General features: G+C 43.7%; 1 protein-coding gene and 2 non-coding genes across 24 annotated transcripts in view; 2 read left to right on the top strand and 1 right to left on the bottom strand.

Moving 5' to 3' along the window:
• The first annotated feature begins 8,088 nt into the window (after nucleotides 1-8,088).
• On the top strand, nucleotides 8,089-8,226 carry Gm23377. The gene has a single exon (XR_003948468.1). It is a non-coding gene; the product is annotated as a small nucleolar RNA SNORA43 (small nucleolar RNA).
• A 1,531-nt stretch (nucleotides 8,227-9,757) lies between these two features.
• On the bottom strand, nucleotides 9,758-12,701 carry Gm10615. The gene is made up of 2 exons (XR_003948303.1): nucleotides 12,599-12,701; nucleotides 9,758-12,502 (listed from the first exon to the last, which is right to left on the bottom strand). It is a non-coding gene; the product is annotated as a predicted gene 10615 (transcript).
• Dhx30 (DEAH (Asp-Glu-Ala-His) box polypeptide 30) overlaps nucleotides 12,289-21,401 on the top strand; it is a 33,298-nt gene continuing 24,185 nt past the window's right edge. For 2 of the 22 annotated variants that reach the window (XM_006512305.4, XM_030244644.1), the window contains exons 1-5: nucleotides 12,459-12,547; nucleotides 14,323-14,414; nucleotides 14,750-14,869; nucleotides 16,815-16,934; nucleotides 20,784-20,879. In XM_006512305.4, the coding sequence (XP_006512368.1) occupies nucleotides 16,907-16,934; nucleotides 20,784-20,879 (124 nt within the window). In that variant the 5' untranslated portion in view covers nucleotides 12,459-12,547; nucleotides 14,323-14,414; nucleotides 14,750-14,869; nucleotides 16,815-16,906. The other 20 variants (XM_006512310.4, XM_006512298.4, XM_030244647.1 and 17 more) reach the window with 15 other exon arrangements.

Here is a 21,401-nt window from a genome sequence, read left to right as displayed (position 1 = left end):
TCATACAAATAAAAATATATATCTTCTAAATAAAAAAAGGAAGAAAAAATTGGTCTCAAAGAAGGGGATTGTGCGGCTTCAGAACGTAACTAGAACTACTATAGCTGGTGTTTGTGAAGCACTGTGGACTTCTGTACCATGATTTGCACTAAGCACACTTACTGCAGATAAGAAAAATGAATCATGGACAAAATGGAACAACAATCATAGAGACGTTAAATAACTAGTGTCAGATGGTAGAGTCTACTTTGTTTTTGTATGTGCATAAATCTTTTGTTCTCCCATAAGCGCCTGTGTACCACATGGGTGCTTAGTGCCCATGAAAGTTAACAGAGGGCATCAGCTAGAAATGGGGTTACATAGAGATGGTTGTGAGCTTCCATGTGGGTGCTGGGAATCAGACCCATGTCCTTTGGAAGAACAAGTGTTCTTAACTGCTGAGCCAGAAATTATAACTGAATAACCCAGAAATTATATCTGAAGTAAACATCCTTTTTCAAGTACACGCTGTTCTTTGTTGATAGTACAATAGAGACATAAAAATGCATATGAATGTTGGGCGGTGGTGGCACACCCCTTTAATTCCAGCACTTGGGAGGCAGAGGCAGGTGGATTTCTGAGCTCGAGGCCAGCCTGGTCTACAGAGTGAGTACCAGGACAGCCAGGGCCACACAGAGAAACCCTGTCTCAAAAAAACAAAAACAAAAAAAAAAACCTCACATAAAGTGCCATACCATAGTGGCTCAGGCCTTTAATTCCAGCACTAGGACACAGAGCAGGCAGATCTTTGTGAGCTAGTGGCCAGCCTGGAGTGAGATCCTGTCCTCTTTTAAGTATTTATCTTATGTATATGAGTACACTGTAGCTCTACAGATGGTTGTGAGCCATCATGTGGTTGTTGGGAATTGAAGTCCAACCCCACTCACTCACAAAGATTTTTTTTTTTTTTTTTTTTTTTTTGGTTTTTTGAGACAGGGTTTCTCTGTGTAGCCCTGGCTGTCCTGGAACTCACTTTGTAGACCAGGCTGGCCTCGAACTCAGAAATTCGCCTGCCTCTGCCTCCCAAGTGCTGGGATTAAAGGCGTGTGCCACTATGCCCGGCCACAAAGATTTAATTATTATCATATGTAAGTACACTGTAGCTGTCTTCAGACACTCCAGAAGAGGGCATCAGATCTCATTATGGATGGTTGTGAGCCACCATGTGGCTGCTGGAATTTGAACTCAGGACCTTCAGAAGAGCAATCAGATAACTGAGATAAGCTCTTCTACCAGAGGACCTAGTTCAATTCCTAACATCTAAATAGTGGCTCATAACCTCCTTTAACTCCAGTTCCAGGGGTTCTGAACTGCACTGTGAAGGCAACACAGCCATTCATACATACATGTATGTATCTATGGTAAGGCACAGGCCTGATTATACAGAGCTGCAACCCCAATTACTCATGAGGCTGAAGTAATAAGATTGAAGGCTACAGTGAACCTTGGGCCACAAAGTGAGTTCAAGGTCAATGTGGGCAAATGACTACAACCTTGTCTCCAAATAAAAATTAACACCAGGTGTGGTAGCAAGAGGTGTGTGTGACAGGAAAGTCACTGAAATTAAATTCAAGGTCAGCTGTGGCTGCATGGTGTTACCCAGGCTCACTGAAACAACAATAACAACAAAAATACTTGAAATAATTAAAAGTGAAACTTGGGAGGGTATTGTAGACAGATGGCTCAGTGGCTAAAGACTCTTGCTGCCATATCTGATGACCTGAGTACCTAGGACCCACAAGGTGGAAGGAAAGACAGATTCCCTCAAGTTGTCCTCTAACTTCCACACTAGTGTACCAGCACATATGCTAACATATAGGTTCATGAATGTTCACATCTACATAAATTTAATAAAATATATTTTCTAGAAAGTAGAGTATGGGGCTGGTGAGATGGCTCAGCGGGTAAGAGCACTGACTGCTCTTCCAAAGGTCATGAGTTCAAATTCCAGCAACCACATGGTGGCTCACAACCATCCACAATGAGATCTGATGCCCTTTCTGGAGTGTCTGAAGACAGCAAAAGTGTGCTTACATATAATAAATAAATCAATCTTAAAAAAAAAAAAAAGCCAGGCAATGGTGGCGCACGCCTTTAATCCCAGCATTTGGGAGACAGAGTCAGGAAGATTTCTGAGTTCGAGGCCAGCCTGGTCTACAAAGTGAGTTCCAGGACAGTCAGGGCTATACAGAGAAACCCTGTCTTGAAAACAAAACAAACAAACAAAAAGAAAGTAGAGTATGTTGGCACGTGCCTGCAATCCCAGCACTGGAGAACTAGAGGCAGAAGGATGAGGCATTCAAGACCAACCTAGGGTATATAGCTAGTGTAAGGCCAGCCTAGTATACATGAGACAGACCCCAGAGAGAGGTTCCAAGGTTTTCAATTGGGCATAGTGTTATGTTGGAGCACAGCTTGAAGGTCCTTGTACCCACAAATCTCCAGAGAAACCAGGAATGTTAAGCACAGAAGATTGTCTTTCGGGGCTGGCGAGATGGCTCAGTGGTTAAGAGCACCGACTGCTCTTCCGAAGGTCCCGAGTTCAAATCCCAGCAACCACATGGTGGCTCACAACCATCCGTAACGAAATCTGATGCCTTCTTCTGGAGTATCTGAGGACAGCTACAGTGTACTTACATATAATAAATAAATAAATCTTTTAAAAAAAAAAAAAAAGAAGATTGTCTTTCCAATGGAAAAAGTGTAAATATTCTTTCATCCAGAAAGCTGGTAATTGGAAGTGGTTAATAGCTTGGTGATCTACATTATCTGTTGGGCGAGGCCATATCAAGCTCCTACAAAAAGTAGAGTGTGGCAAGTAATTTAAAGATTTATTTAGCCGGGCAGTGGTGGCACACACCTTTAATCCCAGCACATGGGAGGCAGAGGCAGGGAGAACTCTGTGAATTTGAGGCCAGCCTGGTCTACAGAGTGAGCTCCAGGTCAGCCAAGGCCACACAAAGAAACCCTATTTCCAAATATTTAAAGAATCCAACCTTGTCTTACCCCATATTCTCCCACATAAGAGTGAAAATTTGCCAAAATAATTTGCAGACAAGATATCAAAGTACTAAGGGAGGCAGAGGCAGGCAGATTTCTGAGTTCGAGGCCAGCCTGGTCTACAGAGTGAGTTCCAGGACAGCCAGGGCTACACAGAGAAACCCTGTCTCGGAAAAAAAAAAAAAAGATATCAAAGAACATGCTTTGGGCTGGATACTTGGGCTGGAGAGATGGCTCAGTGGTTAAGAACACTGACTGCTCTTCCACAGGTCCTGAGTTCAAATCCCAGCAACCACATGGTGGCTCACAACCATCTGTAATGGGATCTGATGCCCCTTCTGGTGTGTGTGAAGACAGCTACAGTGTACTCATATACATAAAAAAAATTAAAAAAAAACCCAAATCCAAAAAAAATCCCAAAGGTATTAAACCAGCTAGATGACTCACTGGATGAAGGTGTATGTGGCCAGGCAGAACAATCTGAGCTCAATCCCTGCATCCCTGATGCAAAGCTGACTCCTAACATCTGACCTCCACATGATCACAGAAGTGAACACGTGGGCTGGTGAGATGGCTCAGTGGGTAAGAGCACCCGACTGCTCTTCCGAAGGTCCTGAGTTCAAATCCCAGAAACCACATGGTGGCTCACAACCATCCATAACGAGATCTGACTCCCTCTTCTGGAGTGTCTGAAGACAGCTACAGTGCACTTACATATAATAAATAAATAAATAAATCTAAAAAAAAAAAAAAAGAAGTGAGCATGTGATAAAGCAATGTAATTTTTGTTGTTTTGGATTAAAAAGAATATGGCATCATGGCAAGTCAACTAAAAGCAATTTTATGTATTTATGTATTTATTTATTCATTCGAGACAGGGTTTCTCTGTGTAGCCCTGGCTGTCCTGGCACTCACTTTGTAGACCAGGCTGGCCTCAAACTCAGAAATCCACTTGCCTCTGCCTCCCAAGTGCTGGGATTAAAGGCGTGAGCCACCACTGCCCGGCTTATAAAAGCAATTTTAAGGAAAGGTATTTAGGCTGGAGGATTAATTAGTGGTAGAGTGCATGCTACAAAGCATGAGTCCTAGATTCAATCTACAGCAATGTCAAAAAATGAACCTCTAAATACATTCATGATTACATTCCCATATGTGATGGTTAGCCTTGTCAACTTCACACAACTTACAGTAATTTGGAACCATGTATCCTAGGCAGTGGAAATCCTTAACTATATAACAGTACAGAAACCAAGGTACTGAGTACAAGGTAGCAAGTATAAATTCATTCTTTTTGCCCTTGACCAGCTGTCTCAAGCTCCTAGTACTGTGGTTTCTTTTCAACAATAGACACTAAACGGGAATTGTTAGCTAAAATAACCATTTTCTCCTCTAATTTGTTGTGTGTTTGTGTGTGTGTGTGTACCTATTTTATCACTAAGTGTATGCCTGTTATCTATAGTTTAGCTACAACTATGGGAATACAAGTGTAATCATGTAATCACGGAAAAAATGTGAATCCAGCCTGAGCTTCATAAAGAGATTTTTAAAAAGTCAAAAATTTAATATTTATGTAAGCCTATCAGTGAGGGGGCTAGAGATGGCTCAGCAGTTAAGAGCACTGACTGCTCTTCCAGAAGTCCTAGGTTCAAATCCCAGCAACCCAGCAACTACATGGTGGCTCACAACCATGTGTAACAAGACCTGATTCCCTCTTCTGGTGTCTGAAGACAGCTACAGTGTACTTACATTAAAAAAAAAAAAACAAAAAAAAAAAAAAACAAAAAACGATAAATCTTTAAAAAAAAAAAAAAAGACTATCAGTGAGATAACTGGTAAGGTTGCTGATAACCTGAATTCAACTTCTAGAATCCATGAAGAAGAGAACTGACTCTTGGAGTTTCCTCAGATCCCCACATGCATGCCATAGCATGAAAGGTGCATGCCTACATATTTATACACTCAAAAAGAAAACAAATTAAAAAGGCTAACAGACCTTAAAACATTCTGCTTACATATATATACATATACATATACACATACATACATATATACACACATACACACACACATATATATAAACATACACAAACCCTACAAAAATTTTTTTAAAGATTTATTCATTTATTATATGTAAGTACACTGTAGCTGTTTTGTTTTGTTTTGTTTTGTTGAGACAGGGTTTCTCTGTGTAGCCCTGGCTGTCCTGGAACTCACTCACGTTGTAGACCAGGCTGGCCTTGAACTCATAAATCTGCTTGCCTCTGCCTCCCAAATGCTGGAATCAAAGGCGTGCGCCACCATGCTCAGCTTACTATAGCTGTTTTATATGTGTACACTATAACTGTCTTCAGACACACCAGAAGAGGGCATCAGATCTCATTATGGATGGTTGTGAGCCACCATGTGGTTGCTGGGATTTGAACTCAGGACCTCTGGAAGAGCAGTCAGTGCTCTTTTTTTTTTAAAGATTTATTTATTTATTATATGTAAGTACACTGTAGCTGTCTTCAGACCACCAGAAGAGGGCATCAGATCTCTGTTACAGGTGGTTGTGAGCCACCATGTGGTTGCTGGGATTTGAACTTCGGACTTTTGGAAGAGCAGTCGGGTGCTCTTACCCCCTGAGCCATCTCACCAGCCTCCCAGTCAGTGCTCTTAACCACTGGCTGAGTCATCTCTCCAGCCCCCAGATATTTTCTTGAGAGGCTGGGCACTAAGTACCCTGAATAAGTGGTATTAAAATTTAAACCTTTTGGTTTAGAATCAGGCATCTATCTATCTATCTATCTATCTATCTATCTATCTATCTATCTATCTATCTATCTATCTATCTATCTATCTTATCTATCTTATCTATCTATTTTTGGTATGTTAAGTCAGGGTTTCCCTGTATAGCCCAGGCTGTCCTGAAACTTGTTCCACAGACCAGACTGGCCTTGAACTTAGAAATCCTCCTGCTGTCTCTGCATCCCAAGTGCTAGGATTAAAGGCATATGCCACCACCACCTTAGATAATATTTTTTTTTAAGACTGAGTATCATTTTGTTACCAAGGCTGGCTTAAATTCCTGACTCAAGTGTCCTCTCACTCTGGCCTTTGAAATAACTGCTACTATTATAGGCAAATTGCTACTGTATCTTCCTCATAAATACCTGGAGTACTGTTTTTGTTTGTTTGTTGGCTGCTTGCTTGGTTAGTTTTGTGTGTGTGTATTATGTGTTTTGGCATGAACACACACGGCATAAACGTACAAGACAACTTTGTGAAGTTAATTTTCCATTTTTCCCTTCACATAGGATCCAGAGATTTAATTCAGGTCACTGGGATGGTTCTGAAAGTATCTGTACCCTGAGCTATCTCACTGGTCCATACATATGTTTTGATTCAGTTATGTCCTCTTGCACAACTTATCATTTTTACCATGTTTTTCACTTCCTCCTTTTGTCTCTTCTACTGTATTCTATTCAAATTTATGTCTTTTTTCATTTAGTAGTGTTTTTAAAATTTATTTATTTATTTATTTATTTATTTATGTAATGTATATGTATACACTGTAGCTATCTTCAGACACACCAGAGAGTGCATTGGATCCCATTACAGATGGTTTTGAGCTATCATGTGGTTGCTGGGAATTGAACTCAGGACATCTAGAAGAGCAGTCAGTGCTCTTAACCACTGAGCCATGTCTCCTGCCCTAAAAGTCTTACTACTATGTGTGTACATGATGTGTGTGCATGTGTGGGCAGGTCACGGTATGCATGTAAGAGGACAATTTTGTAGAGCTGGTTCTCTCCTTCCACCCTTACATGTGTCACCTTACTCGTATGAGCACACCACCTTCTTATGAAAATGCACTTGGGCATTTTGTTGTACACTTTACTAGAGGCTAAGATTTGGATGGCTCTCTCCTTACACCATGCGAGTTCTGGGGACAAAACTTAGGTTGCCAAGTTTGGCAACCTGCGCAGCATTCTCAACTCTCTTTTTCTAAGGTCATAACATACAACCCACACGCTGTTCTGTCTTGAGGCAGCTCACTCTCATTGGAGTATTTTTTTTAAAGATTTATTTATTTATTATATGTAAGTACACTGTAGCTGTCTTCAGGGAGTCAGATCTCATTATGGGTGGTTGTGAGCCACCATGTGGTTGCTGGGATTTGAACTTCGGACCTTCGGAAGAGCAGTCGGGTGCTCTTACCCACTGAGCCATCTCACCAGCCCTGGAGTACTGTTTTTGCTTAGCTTTGTTAACTAAATTTCTGCTTAAGCTGTGACTCAACTCTTTTGGTTATTGTGGCGGGGTCTCTTCACTTAGTCTTAGAGCTCATGAGTCCATGAACTCACAGAGTTCCACCTGCCTCTGCCACCTGAGGGCTGGAACCAGAGGTATGTGTCACCATGCCTGGCAAGGTTTTCTCATCCTTGATTCTCTGTAGCTTCGTCACACTGAGCCCAGGTGTGTATTCATTTTCACGTGTCCTGCACATCATTTACTGTGCAGGTCTGCTCTGAGGACTTGTGCTTTTGTTTTGAACATGCGCAAACACCAAGTTAAACCCACTATTGCGTCTCTACCTGCAAGGCCTATTTTTTTTTTTTAAACATAGTGTCTTATGATGTTGCCCAGTTACGCATCCAGAAATAAGCAGAGTCAATTTGGCCTTCACAACCATAAAATAACATGTCTGAAGGAGTGGGAGAACTGTCCTCATGAAGTATAGGTAACAGGGGGTGAGAAACACATGTTTCTCTACAAGTAAAAATGGCGACAAAACAAAAACCTCAATGTCTGGGCTTTGAACCTGTCATGCATTTAAAGCATGAGGGCCAGAGAAATGGCTCACTGGGTAGGTACTTCTCACACAAACCTTATGACTCGAGCTCATCACTGGAGCCCACCTAAAGGTAGAAGGAAAGAACAAGCCCTGCAACTTCTTTGAGCTCCACAGTATGCTGTGGCACGTGCATATATCCCCTGCACCTCCCAAATATCATATACGTATACCATAACAGTTTTTGAAAATACAAAAACAGCAGCCTTCCAGATGCTGTGCTGGATCTGTCAGGACTGCAGGAACAGCTGCTGGGCTCTGTCTGTGACAATGGGGCAAAGAGCAAGTGGCTATTTCTCTACTCAGTTTTCAGAAGCCAGTGAGCACTAAGAATGGAATATAGCTTGACACTTCATGGGGGTGAGGGGTGAAGGGAACAGGCAGGTGTCGCACGTCTTTTAATTCCAGCACCAGGGAGGCAGAAGGTAGGCGTACCACATCCCACTCAGCCTGGGGCCTGGAACCCTGACTGGAAGCAGGGTGAGAATGAAAATAGGCATACATACTTAGGTACAGGAAAGCTGAAATGAGGTAGGGTTCTGGAACCTCAGCATGTTTATTAGGTACAGCACGGGGGAGGGGGAGAAGGGTTGGCTAGTCTTGGCAGGAGACCTCTGAGGCTATAAACATCTAGGGGAAGCTGCAGTTGCTAGTCTTTGCACACACTGGACATTGTTCATGTACACTCATACTTGGTCCCTTGAGGAAAGCTCTGGCATTTCTTTCGAGCCTTCACCCAGGTTAAGGCTCTGCCACTTCCATGGAGCTGAGTCCTTGTCCTTGCCTGTGTCAATAGTACACACTTACTCAGGACTTCTTCCATTCCCTACACTGGAAGTTCTCTAAGTTCAAGGTCAGCCTGGTCTACCATACAGTGATACCCTGTCTCAGAATCAAAAGGGCTGGGAAATGTGGCTTGGTGATTAAGGCACATAAGTAGCTTGACTGAGATTCTGGGGTAATCTCTAGTCTGAAAAGAAGGGAGGGTGGTGGAGGAAAGAGGCAGCTGAGAGGATGCCAATACAGCTCTATCGCCCAACCAATCTAAAGGGTGAGACTGGAGCTAACCAGCCTACATTTAAGAGTCTGCTAGGCGGACGGTGGTGGTGCACGCCTTTAATCCCAGCACTCGGGAGGCAGAGGCAGGAGGATTTCTGAGTTTGAGGCCAGCCTGGACTACACCGTGAGTTCCAGGACAGCCAGGGCTATACAGAGAAACCCTGTCTTGAAAAGCAAAACAAAACAAAACAACAACAAAAAAGAGAGTCTGCTAGTGTAGTTCAGTAATAAAGTGTATGCTGAAGACTACCACAAAGAAATAAAACCCAGACTGAGCTCTTTTTTTTTTTAAAGATTTATTTATTTATTATGTCTAAGTACCCTGCAGCTGTCTTCAGACACACCAGAGAGGCCGTCAGATCACATTACAGATGGTTGTGAGCCACCATGTGGTCCCTGGGATTTGAACTCAGGACCTTTGGAAGAGCAGTCAGTGCTCTTAACCACTGAGCCATCTCTTTAGCCCCAGGGAGATCACTTAACATGACATTCCTTTTTTTTTTTTAAAGTGTGTGTGTGTATGACATTCCTTTTTTTTTTAAGTGTGTGTGTGTATATATATATATACACACACACTTTATATACTATACTTTATATACTATATACTTTTATACTAACTCTTTTTTTTTTCATTTCTCCAGCCCCCTTTTTCTAACCCCCCCCTTTTTTTTGAGACAGGGTTTCTCTGTGTAGCCCTGGCTGTCCTGGAACTCACTCTGTGGACCAGGCTGGCCTCGAACTTAGAAACTCGCCTGCCTTTGCCTCCTGAGTGCTGGGATTAAAGGCGTGCACCACCACGCCTGGTCTGGCCCCTTTTTCTAATTCTTAAATATCATAGTTATTGCTGGTAGTAGTGGCACAGGGCTTTCATCCTAGCACTATGGAGGCACTGGTAGGCATATCTCTGAGTTCAAGGCCAGCCTAGTGTAGAAAGGGAGTTTCAGGCCAGCAAAGGCTGTTATACAGAGAAGCCCTGATGTGTGAGTGGGTGGGGCCCCCACAGCACAACATCATGTATATGGAGATCAAAGGACAATTTTCCCAATTTGGTTTTTTAAAAAAAAAACATTTATTTATTTGTATTTATATGAGTACACTGTAGCTTTCTTCAGACATATCAGGAAAGGGCATAAGATCCCATTAGAGCTGATAGTGAGTCACTATGTGGTTGCTGGAAATTGAACTCAGGACCTCTGGAAGAGCCGTATGGTGCTCTTATCCACTGAACCATCTCTCCAGCCCCCCCACCCCAATTTGGTTCTTTCCTTCTACTATGTGGGCTCTGGTGATTGCCTTGCTGGTCCACTTTAATATATTTATATATTTTTCTGTGTATAAATATTTGTCTGACTATGTCTATGTCTAGGCAGTACTGATAGAGGAACAATTAGTTTCCTTGGAACTGGAGCTGCAGAGGGCTGTTAGCTTCAATGTGGATGCTAGGAATTGAACTTGGGTCTTCTAGAAGAGCAAGTGCTCTTAAGTGCTGAACCATCTCTCCAGCACCCACTTTCTACTTCATTGTGGGGACAGTCTTTCAATGGAGCCCAGGCTGGCTTCAGACTTGTAGCAAATGGGGGTTAATCCACACAGTACTACACTCAGAAACTTTGATCTATTTTCTGTAAAAGCCTACACATTTATTTAATCTGTTGGCCATAGTGAGCCATTGTAGTCTCAGGACATACTTCTCGACCAACACTCTTAGCACTCAGCAGTGGGCAAGCCTTCTCTTGTGTCCCTAGCACGTCACACCTTTCTAGTATTTATCTCTTTCCTTTGGCTCCCCCTTTTCCTCTTTTCTACTAGGATACTAGGCTTCCTGAGGCTAGGGTCATATTGTCTACATACCTGCCTATAAATAGCAGTCTCTCAAATTACCAGCACAAGGATTTGTTTGCCTGTTCGAGATCCAGTCTTGGATAACTCAAACTGGTCTATATGAAGCTTGCCTTGAAGATCCTGTTTCTATAGGGATTCCAAGTATGTACCAAACATGTTGGGCACTGCAGGGATTTCTATGTTTTGTTTTCAAGAAGCAATTCTTTGTTTCACCTCCTTCATTTCTCCTAGCCTTCTGTGCAATCTAGCAGGAAAATAGCAACTAGTATACTTTCCTTCCTTCCTTTTCTTTCCGTCTTCATTTGAAACAGGGTCTATGTTGCGCTGACTGGCCTGGAACTCTTCAGATCAGAGATCTGCATGTCTCTGTCTCCAGAATGCTAGGTTTAGAAGCATTTCTTGCTATGCAATCCTGGTTGGCTTCTAATTCCCAGTTGTCTTGCTCCAGCTTCGGACCAGCTGAAGTCACCTGTGCTGTGGCACACAGCTAACAATACATTTAAATGGCTGCACAAAAAATAGCATAGGAAAACGGACTGGAGATATGGTTCAGTGGTTATGAACACTTGCCTGATTAGTAGTTTTGTTGTTGTGTGTGTTTTGGTTGATTTGACACAAGCTATAGTCATTTGGGTAGAGAGAACCACAATTGAGAAACTGCCCCCACCAATCTGGCTTTTAGGCAGGGTGGAGGTTTTGGGAGGGTGCCTCCCCTGGGGAGATAGTAAATTCTGGGGCTGTTGTATCAGCCATGAGGCAGTAAGCAAGGGTTCCTCCATGTCTTTTGTTTCCATTCCTGATATGACATTACTCAGTGGCAGGTTGTCACCTATAAGGTGAGAAGTGGTATTTTTACCTCAGCAATAAAAAACCTAAGATAACAGCTGGCCGACAACAGCCTGTAACTCCAGCTTCCAAGGATCTGATGCCATGTCACTTGGTACCACACACATGCACATAGAATTTTCTTCGTCTGTTTTAAATTACGAGCTATTGTATTAGTTCTCCAAATATCACGAAAGGGCACATCCTCAAATATTGTCTTCCCAGCTGTGAACTACTGCCCAACGCCACTGAGTTTCCTTTATCGACGGCGGATTTCATTGAACCCATGCTTCACTCTGTTCAGAGGACAAACAGGCAAACCCCCTCCCCTCGCTCCTGAGTGTCGATGTGGCCTAGACTCGCAGTCGTCCCTCACCACAACCCCCCGAAGCCAGCAGCAAGCGCTACCCTGTCCTTTGCCTGGTTTATGTCTCTGTGAGGCAAAATCGCTCACCTCCCTAAAAGTGCAGAAGACCAAGGGGAGACGCAGGAGAGAAAAGGCGCGACGGACACAGAGCTGCGGCTGGGGATGGAGAGATGAGCCTGAGATGGTCACCCGTCCCCAGCTCCCGCCGGCTCTCGCCGGCTCCCACGGCACAGGCCACGCGCGTCCCCGGCCGCTCCGCCGGAAGTCCCGCCTGTGTCTGGGGCTACAGCCGCGCTCCCTCCAGCCAGTGCCCGGGTGCAGGCGCAGACTGACTGTCTCGCGCTGTGGGCTGAGGAACACTAGAGACAACCTAGGCAGCCGAACCCATCGCGAGCCCCAAGGCAGCGGCAGCCCGCACAGAGAGCCAGGCCGAACAGAGCCGGGGCCGCAGGTGGGACTTCCGCCTCGGGACCCGGAAGAGACCGCGCCGTCGCTGGTGGGAGTTGTAGTCCGGCCGTAGTTGGGGGGGCCCGCGGCTCATGCGCCGTGCACCGAGGCTTGTTTCACATCTGTAACAACAGGTGAATTGGGCTTTTTATTCTACCCTTTCGCGCCCCTTGAAGCAGCCTGACACGGTCGGGGGTGGTCGGCGCGAGGAGGGGTCCCGAGTCCGGCTAGCGGCCTGGCAGAGAGTGGGAAGGAGGAGCTGGCGAGCCCGAGGAGCAGGCCGGGCATCCTAGGCCTGCCCGGGAAGCCGGCCGGGCCGAGCCGTGGGCAGCCAGGCCTCGGCCTGCCGTTGCCATGGAGCCGGGGCGGGGCGGGGGCCAGACCGGTCCGCCGGGGCGGGCCTCACTGCCAGGGGCTCAGCGGAGGCCGAGAGAGGCGGCTTCATTGGCTCGACGACGCCTTCGCCTCAGGGGATGCTCGGTTTTCCCCAGGCTGGGCCCGGAGGAAGTCTCCGGAGTGCCCGAGACCTTTGTCTGCCCCTCCTCCCACTGTGCGGGTCAGGACCGTTCCTCTAAAGGGAGGCCTTGGTGCATTTTTGACTCTTCTGGTTTGCCTCCTTTTGCACCGACCTTGTCAGTGGGGGAGGCTAAGGGGTGAGGTGTTCTTTGTTTGCTGGTAGTGACTTGTCCCATTTTGCAGGGGAAGACCTAATGCATGGTGGGTCCTTTGTTTGCAGTGAAGTGGAGTTCCCAGGGGTCTTCAGAATCCTCAAGCCAAGAGTACAGCGTCTATGTGCTTTCTAGATAGTCCTTGTGTAAGCAATATTGGTCTTTTAATTGCGGCTTTCCAATGCAGAGACTGTTCACCTTACAACCCCCAGTTCATGGGTGTTCGCCATGCATGGTAGCAAATAAACTGCTGCCGTCCAGCTGCAAGGTCTCAACTTGTTTTTGGATGCAACCTACTGGCCAGAGTAAAATTACACCTTTTCTAATGATTTTCCTTGCAACGGTTTCTTGGAATGCAGTGACCCCAGCGCCATGTGCCATGCACCTCTTGACTACATCTTATAATTTATACTTAAATCTCAGAGTCTGACATTTCCAGGCAGGAGAACTCTTTCCTGATTTTATTATATATTATTATTTAGATTTATGATAATGCTTTTTACTTCTACATTTATATATTCTTTGACAAAGTTTCTATGTAGGTGTACCCCACCTGACACCCAAAGATCAAACTTTTCAATATTTTAATTTATGAAGCTATAGTCCAAAAAGTTTTATCCAGTTTTGGACCCCACTTATTCTTTCAAAAAATGAACATGATATATGCAGAATACAGGTTGATATGTAAGAAAAGTCGTGTAATAGAAACGTGTAAACCATGGGGTCAGAGTTCATTCGGTCCTGATGCTATGGGATCCTGGGTAAATTAGATATCTGTGCTTCAGTTTCTTTCTCCGGGAGAGAATGTTCTTCATAGGCTAGCTTCAGGGATTACATGAGGTCAAGTCTATGGGCGTTCTTTGTAAACTGTAAAAATGTTTTTGAGAATTTTGAGGGTATAATTTTCCCAGTCTGGAAGTATCATTTTAGATAGATTGGTATTATAGCCATTATGGGATTAGAAAAGCAAAGGGGCTTTTGCTCTGAGCTTGGAGAAAATGTTCTTAACATTTCCTTCACTTGATCTTAGCCAAAAGGCCGAGAAGCGATTCTTAACATTTTCTTAGGGATGCTCTGTGGCACAGTTCACATTTGGTGGGTCTAGAACTGGTCAGGGGCCTCTTGAGTGAGGCTATTGTGTTAAACCTTTTTAAAGTTAGTACATTGATGTCTATGATTGGTATAGTTTTGCCTCTGAGTGAAGGTTGCCAGTCCAGTGACCTTACCTTGTTATTTTCCAGGAGGCCCAGCCTCGTGATGAGGAATAGCAAGGAGAGAATTCAGCTCCAGTTTAAAAGCCTGCAAAATCAGAGCCCCTCCCTGCTTTTATAAGGTAAGGTGACTTAGCCCTGCTCATAGAGCCACGGTGTGCGTTTTGCTCTTCCACACCATAAAGCATGTAGCCCCCTTAGGAATAGCGTTCATTGTTACTGGCTTGAAGACATCCTGTAAGCAATCTACTAGAAGTTGTGTTTCCTCACAAGAAATTTTGACTTATTAGAATTTTATGTATCTCTATAAATTATATTTGATTGAATCAAATATTTTTTTAAAAACATTACCACATTATAAGAGAAGCACGTTTCTTTTGGATCTCTGTGAAATGTTCTAGAACACGATAAAATGAAATGATTTGATATCTTGAATCTCATATTTTTTGAGATGAAGACAGGAAAAGACTGTGGTATATGAAACTTTGTTGACAAGAGAGGATCCAGAGACTTTAAAAGCAAAACTCTGCTGGGCATGGTGACTCCTGTCTGTAATTCCAGCACTTGGCAGCCCAAGGTAAGAGGGTTTCTTTGAGTTCAATCACAGTCTGGGCTACATAGTGAGTTCTAGGCCAGACTAGGTAACAGAGTGAGACTTTATCTAAAAAACCTCCAAAAACCAAATTTAAAACAAAATCCAAGTCTGTTTAAGTGCAGATTAACTTAAAATTCCCTAGCAAGAAAGTATTGTTTATGGGCTGTGGATATAGCTTAGTGGTAATCAATTGCTTAGCATGAACAAGGCCTTGACTATAATTCCTACTACAAAAACAAAACAAAACAAATCCCAAACAAGCAAACCCTAAAACACTCAGGTCTTCTTTAAAATTAGGACGCCAAACTACACTCTTCTTTTAATTTGCATTGATGGTGTTGATAGGATGTAACTTCTCTATGTAAGTGGTGTTGTAATTGATTTTTATTAAAGTTTTATCTTATTGGTTGAAATTTCCAGCATACCTGGGGAAGAGGAGGTCATATTGTGGTTTTGAAAGATCAAGCCCTTTACTGCCCACATCCCCACAAGTGTGAATGAAAGGGACTAGCAGTCAGGAACAGGAATATAGGCCCTCCTAGTCTCCTAGCAATGTTAGATATTGACCTAATGTGCAAAACATTATGTAGATTTTTTTAAAACTAAATTTAGTAAGGGTTACTGGACTTAATCCTATTCCAGGAGTGTTATCGTTAAGAAGATCTCTAAATATGAGTTTGAATACTTTACAAAACAGTATTACTAAATTATATGTGTTACTTTCCCTGTACTCTCTAAATAGAGTCCTCAGTTAATAGGCATGGTGGCACACACTTGTCATTCTTTCACTTGGAAGGCAGATGGAGGAGGATCAGAGTTCAGAAAGTGAAGCAAATTAATGGAAAAAAAAAAAAAAAGAAAAAGAAAAAAAAGAAAGGAAGAATGTACTACCGGTAGAATGTACCAAAACACTGAATATGAGGTGCATGCCTGTAATCCCCGTGCTCAGGGGCTGAAATAGGATAGTATGAGCTAGCTTGGGCTCTATAGTAAAACCCTGTCTCAGGAAAATAAAAGAAAGACATGAAGCTGGGCGGTGGTAGCGCATACCTTTCCCAGCACTTGGGAGGCAGAAGCAGGCGGATTTCTGAGTTCAAGGCCAGCCTGGTCTACAAAGTGAGTTCCAGGACAGCCAGGGCTATACAGAGAAACCCTGTCTCGAAAATCAAAAAAAAAAAAAGACACCCCAAAAACAAAAAGAAAGACATGAAGACTTCTGGCTAGTAGCTGTGCTCTAATGTATTTATAATTTCTTATTAATAACACCATTAACAATTATCACTTAGAAATTTACCATGCATTTCAAAGAGACTTCATAAAAAACTTTTAAATCATGAAGCATTAATATATGGTCATTCTTTGACCTGAATTCTCAGTCAGTTCTCATTCCAAAGGGCTGAACTAGGTTTTCTAAAAGCAGTAAGCAAGTTTGTAGTTAGACAGTCCTTAGTCCAATTTCCTGAGGCCACTTGCTATGGTGGTCCTGATGGAATTTAGTTTCTTCTTGGAAAGCCCAAGAGAATCTCCAAGTGTTGTAACTGGGTGGAACTGTGTCTGTCTTGCCACCCTTTATTGCTTTCTTGTTCAATAAAGAGTTTTAGAAGACCAAAAGGACAAATCTATCAGTTAGAAAGCAGCAGTGACAGAGTGGAGAGCTGACCTTCTCATCCTTTTTTTTTTCCTGATTTTCTAAGACAGGGTTTCTCTCTGCAGCCCTGGCTGTCTTGGAACTAACTCTATAGACCAAGCTGGCCTTGAACTCACAGAGATCCACCAGCCTCTTCCTCCAGAGTGCTGGGATTAATGGTGCATTCCACCACCACCTGGCTTGGCCTTTGAATTCTTAAACCTGGGGAGCGGTGGTGGGGCTCACTGGTTTCAAAGCTTCATTTCCTTTGTCTTCTGGATAATGTCTGTGCTCTTGTAGTCTTTGCAGATTCTTGAACCAGGAATAGTAATCAACACTCATGGCCTTTTGACCCTCCTTCTCAGGATTCCAGCTTTCTCTCCTGGCCAGAAATGTTCAGCTTGGACTCATTCAGAAAAGGTAGGAATGGAACTGTACACCATCCGGTGCCTGTCTTCTCTGTGATTGGGCACTAGGAAGGCTGTGAGCCTGCCTCTGCAGCACAGTCCTCTGACTCTCAGAGTAATTTCCGTAACCCTTTCTTTCCTTACCTACCTTAGCCCAGAACTGATGTTGCCTCTTACCCAGGTTGGTTTGTTTCTGAGACAGAGTTTCTCTGTGTAGACCTGGAACTTACTCTGTAGATCAGGCTGGCCTCAAACTCAGAAATCCACCTGCCTTTGCCTCCCAAGTGCTGAGATAAAAGGCATGTGCCACTGAGTAAAGTTTTCAAATCACATTAACTTACTTGTGTTTGTCAGTGTTTGTGTACATGTGTGTATAGAAGCTGATCAAGGCTCTGATGTGAGCATGTTTCACAAGTAGAGCCAGAATAGAATTTCCTTAACTGCTTATTAAATAAATCCTCCCCATTGTGTCTATTCTCTCTTATGTTCATAGAGGCAAGGGAACCTCTAACCAAGTGGTGGCCTATATGACCCACAGAATGGGGCCACGAGGACAGCCAAGTGCACCAGGGCTGTGAACAGCTTCTTACCTCTTTGATTGTCTTCTGTCATGCCATTTCTTTGCATAGAGGCTGAAACATTGAGTTGCCTTTATTTATTTTTTTTGCGATGGAGGGAGTGCTAAGTAGAAAGATTGAAATGGAGATTACTGTGGACAGAACATAATTTTTTTTTTTTGGTTTTTCGAGACAGGGTTTCTCTGTGTGTAGCCCTGGCTGTCCTGGCACTCACTTTGTAGACCAAGCTGGCCTCGAACTCAGAAATCCACCTGCCTCTGCCTCCCGAGTGCTGGGATTAAAGGCGTGCGCCACCACGCCCGGCTAGAACATAATTTTTTGAGCTGAAAACCTCGTGTCACTTAATTACTTTGTGTCTCTTTGCTAACCTGTGGGTTTTGTTGTCCACTTGCTAATAAAGGGCAGGTGACATACAGTTCTTTTGTGGTAGGAGTATCTGAAAGAACAGTGCAGGTTTTGTGAAGGAGGAAGAGCCTCATGTTATTTAGTACTCTTTTTCTTTTGAGAGAGTCCTAGGTCAGACTGGCCTCAAACTTGCTACATGACCATGGATATTTTGAGCTCCCAGTCCTCTTGCTACCATATCTAGTTTATGTGGCGCTCGGGGTAGATCCCAGAGCTCTGTGCATGATAGGCACGCTCTACCAGCTAAGCTAGATCCCCAGCCCTTATTTAATGTTTTTACACGATGGGACCCAGTTAGCACTGGGTCAGGATTTCTTAGATTTACTTGGGCTGAGTGAGTGTCTTTAATTCCAGCACTCGGGAGGCAGAGGCAGATGATCTCAGTGAGTTTGAGGCCAGCCTGGTCTACAGAGTGAGTTCCAGGACAGCCAGGGCTATACAGAGAAACCCTGACTCAGAAAACAGAACAAAAAATTAATTTGTCTTGACTTTCTAGACCAAGGCTTGATTGATGGGTTACATCCTTTTGTTGTTGTTCTTGTTTTGTTTCTTCTTTGAAACTGGGTTTCTCTGGAACTCACTCTGTAGACCAGGCTGGCCTCGAACTCAGAAATCTGCCTGCCTCTGCCTCCCAAGTGCTGGAAATTAAGGCGTGGGCCGCCACCACCCGGCAGAGGGGTGACATTCTTAATGCTGTCTTGTATAAGGCAGGGTGGCCTTAACAGAAAACTCAGACCTAGACTCCTGGTTTACATGACGGTTCTCTATTCACTGGCTGCCTGGAGGTCTTGGCTGGATGACTGAACATCTCTGTGCCCTACTTCTTTATTATTTCAGCAGGTGAAATAAGCACCTTTCTCACAGGATGCCAGGGATCAGATGAGTTAGTACATGTGAAGACCTTAGAGCAGGGCCTGACTCCTTATCAACGGACAATCCACATTTATCATTAAGTAGCTGCAGGATATACTATTGTCTAATTTTGGATCTTGCTTGATAACCAAGGGAGTGATAAACATATCTACCCATATGTTCTGTTTTGTTTTGTTCTATCCTATTTTATATGGAAATAGTGTCTTGATAGTAGCCCAGACTAGCTCTGAACTCTCTATGTCATAGCCCAGCTGGCCTTCCTCTCTCTGCAAGTTTTCTGCCTTTTCTTGTATATTGAATATTTGACTGGTTTCTTGGCTGTACTGTCCCAGAATGAGGACTCAAACACCAAGCCCAGTCTTATGTAGTTAGCAAATACCTTTTTTAAAAAAAATTTATTTATTTATTTATATTTATATATGAGTACACTGTAGCTGTCTTCAGACACATCAGAAGAGGGCATCAGATCCCATTACAGATGGTTATGAGCCACCATCTGGTTGCTGGGAATTGAACTTAGGACCTCTGGAAGAGCAGTCAGTGCTTTTTTTTTTTTTTTTTTTAAAGATTTATTTATTATATGTAAGTACACTGTAGCTGTCTTCAGACACTCCGGAAGAGGGCGTCAGATCTCGTTACATATGGTTGTGAGCCACCATGTGGTTGCTGGGATTTGAACTCCGGACCTTCGGAAGAGCAGTCAGGTGCTCTTACCCACTGAGCCATCTCACCAGCCCGCAGTCAGTGCTCTTAACCGCTGGCTGAGCCATCTCACCAGCCCTGTAAACATGTTTAAATTGTATATCTTTACATATGTACTTGTGTGTGTGTGTGCTTGGTACTGTGTTCATGTGGAGTTCAGAGAGTCACTTATAGAAGTTGCTTCTTTCTGTCATGGAAGTGCTGTAAATCAAATTCAAGTAGCAAGTGCCTTTATCTACTGAGCCATCTCGTTGTTGATCTCCAACTTATTAGGGTTTTTTTGCTTTGTTTTTTTATTTATTTCTTTTTTCTTTTTGGTTTTTCAAGACTGGCTTTCTCTGTGTAGCCCTGGCTGTCCTGCACTTCACTCTGTAGACCAGCCTGGCCTCAAACTTAGAAATCCGCCTGCCTCTGCCTCCCAAGTGCTGGAATTAAGTGCGCCTCCATTGCCCAGAGCTTTGTTTGTTTGTTTGTTTGTTTATTTATTTATTTATTTTTGGTCTTTTCGAGACAGGGTTTCTCTGTGTAGCTCTGGCTGTCCTGGAACTCACTTTGTAGACCAGGCTGGCCTCGAACTCAGAAATCTGCCTGCCTCTGCCTCCCAAGTGCTGGAATTAAAGGTATGTGCCACCACGCCCAACAGGATTTAGTCTCTTAAATGAAACATTTGGTCTGACAAGTTGATCTCTTTAGCATTTCGAATTATAGCTGTATTGATTTGTGTTCTGTGGCACACTTGTAGAGGTCAGAGTCAGTTCTCTCTTTCCACTATGTGAATCTGGGGATTGAACTCCTATCATATGGTCTACAGATCTAGTTCTTAGGACAGCCAGGGCTACACAAAGAAACCCTGTCTCAAACAACAAGAAGAAAAGACTAAAGCAAAGCAGATAGGATGTGTGTTAAGATTCCTAGAGAGGCCAGATATAATGACATAGACTTGTGATTCCAGCACTTGGACCTAAGAGTTCAAATTGTCTTTGGTTACATGAGTTCAAGGCCAGCCTGGGATATTTGATATGCTCTCTCAGAAAAGCGAAACCAAGCTGTCATAAACTTCTTAGAGGGTAGCTGCAGTCTTAGGGCTTCTAGAGAGTCAGAAGGGATCTTCTTCAGGGATGTTTCTGGTGTGCTCTGAACAAGTTACTCTTCTGCTGTATGGCGTTGCTGCCCTGGTCCTCAGAACCTGGGATTGGCTCTCCAACGTTTTCCTGAGGTCCATTTGGATTCTCAAGGTGAATTAGCTCAGTAATGTTTACTGTGAAGCGAGAACATGTCACCCTGTGTGTTTTCTCTTTCCCCAGATCGGACCCAGCACAGGCAGCGTCAATGCAAGCTTCCCCCACCCCGTCTTCCACCCATGTGTGTCAACCCTGCCCCTGGAGGGACCATCACTCGAGGTAAGAGAGGTGGAGTTTTGCTTTCAGTAAGAGCTTAGTCTGAGATCGGTGGGTAGGTGGGTGGCAGTGGAAACCCTGTACTGGGGGCTTCTGGAAAGTGAGTCATGAGGGTGGGCTTGGCAGAGAAGACAGATCCCAGGTGAGAAAATATTTACAATAGGTTTTTCATGGTCCTTGGTTATGCAACTTGGACACTACAGTCTCCATGGGCCTCCATGTGTGGCCTGAAAGGAATGTTGTTGGGATAAATTAAGTTGTTAAGCACCAGATGGAGAAGCTTCTAGGCTTAGTAGGAATTCCTGGGCTCTTCTGGTTCAGAGGGCAAATTCTTGAAACAGGGTCAGAACAGAGCCCTTACCCAGCCTGCTACCCTCCATCTTGGATGCTTGCATACATGCTGTCTTCCCCAGCACCTCAAAACCTCAGAATACTTTACTGTCAGTAAAGTCTCCCCGACAGTTGTTTGGCAATATAGCACATATTTGTGATAGGGAAGAATATCTCCTTCTCAGATGAATGATG

The sequence above is a fragment of the Mus musculus genome, chromosome 9 (genome assembly GCF_000001635.26).
Source record: "Mus musculus strain C57BL/6J chromosome 9, GRCm38.p6 C57BL/6J".
Classification (NCBI taxonomy): Eukaryota; Metazoa; Chordata; class Mammalia; order Rodentia; family Muridae; genus Mus; species Mus musculus.
This window is presented reverse-complemented; position numbering and strand designations above follow the sequence as displayed.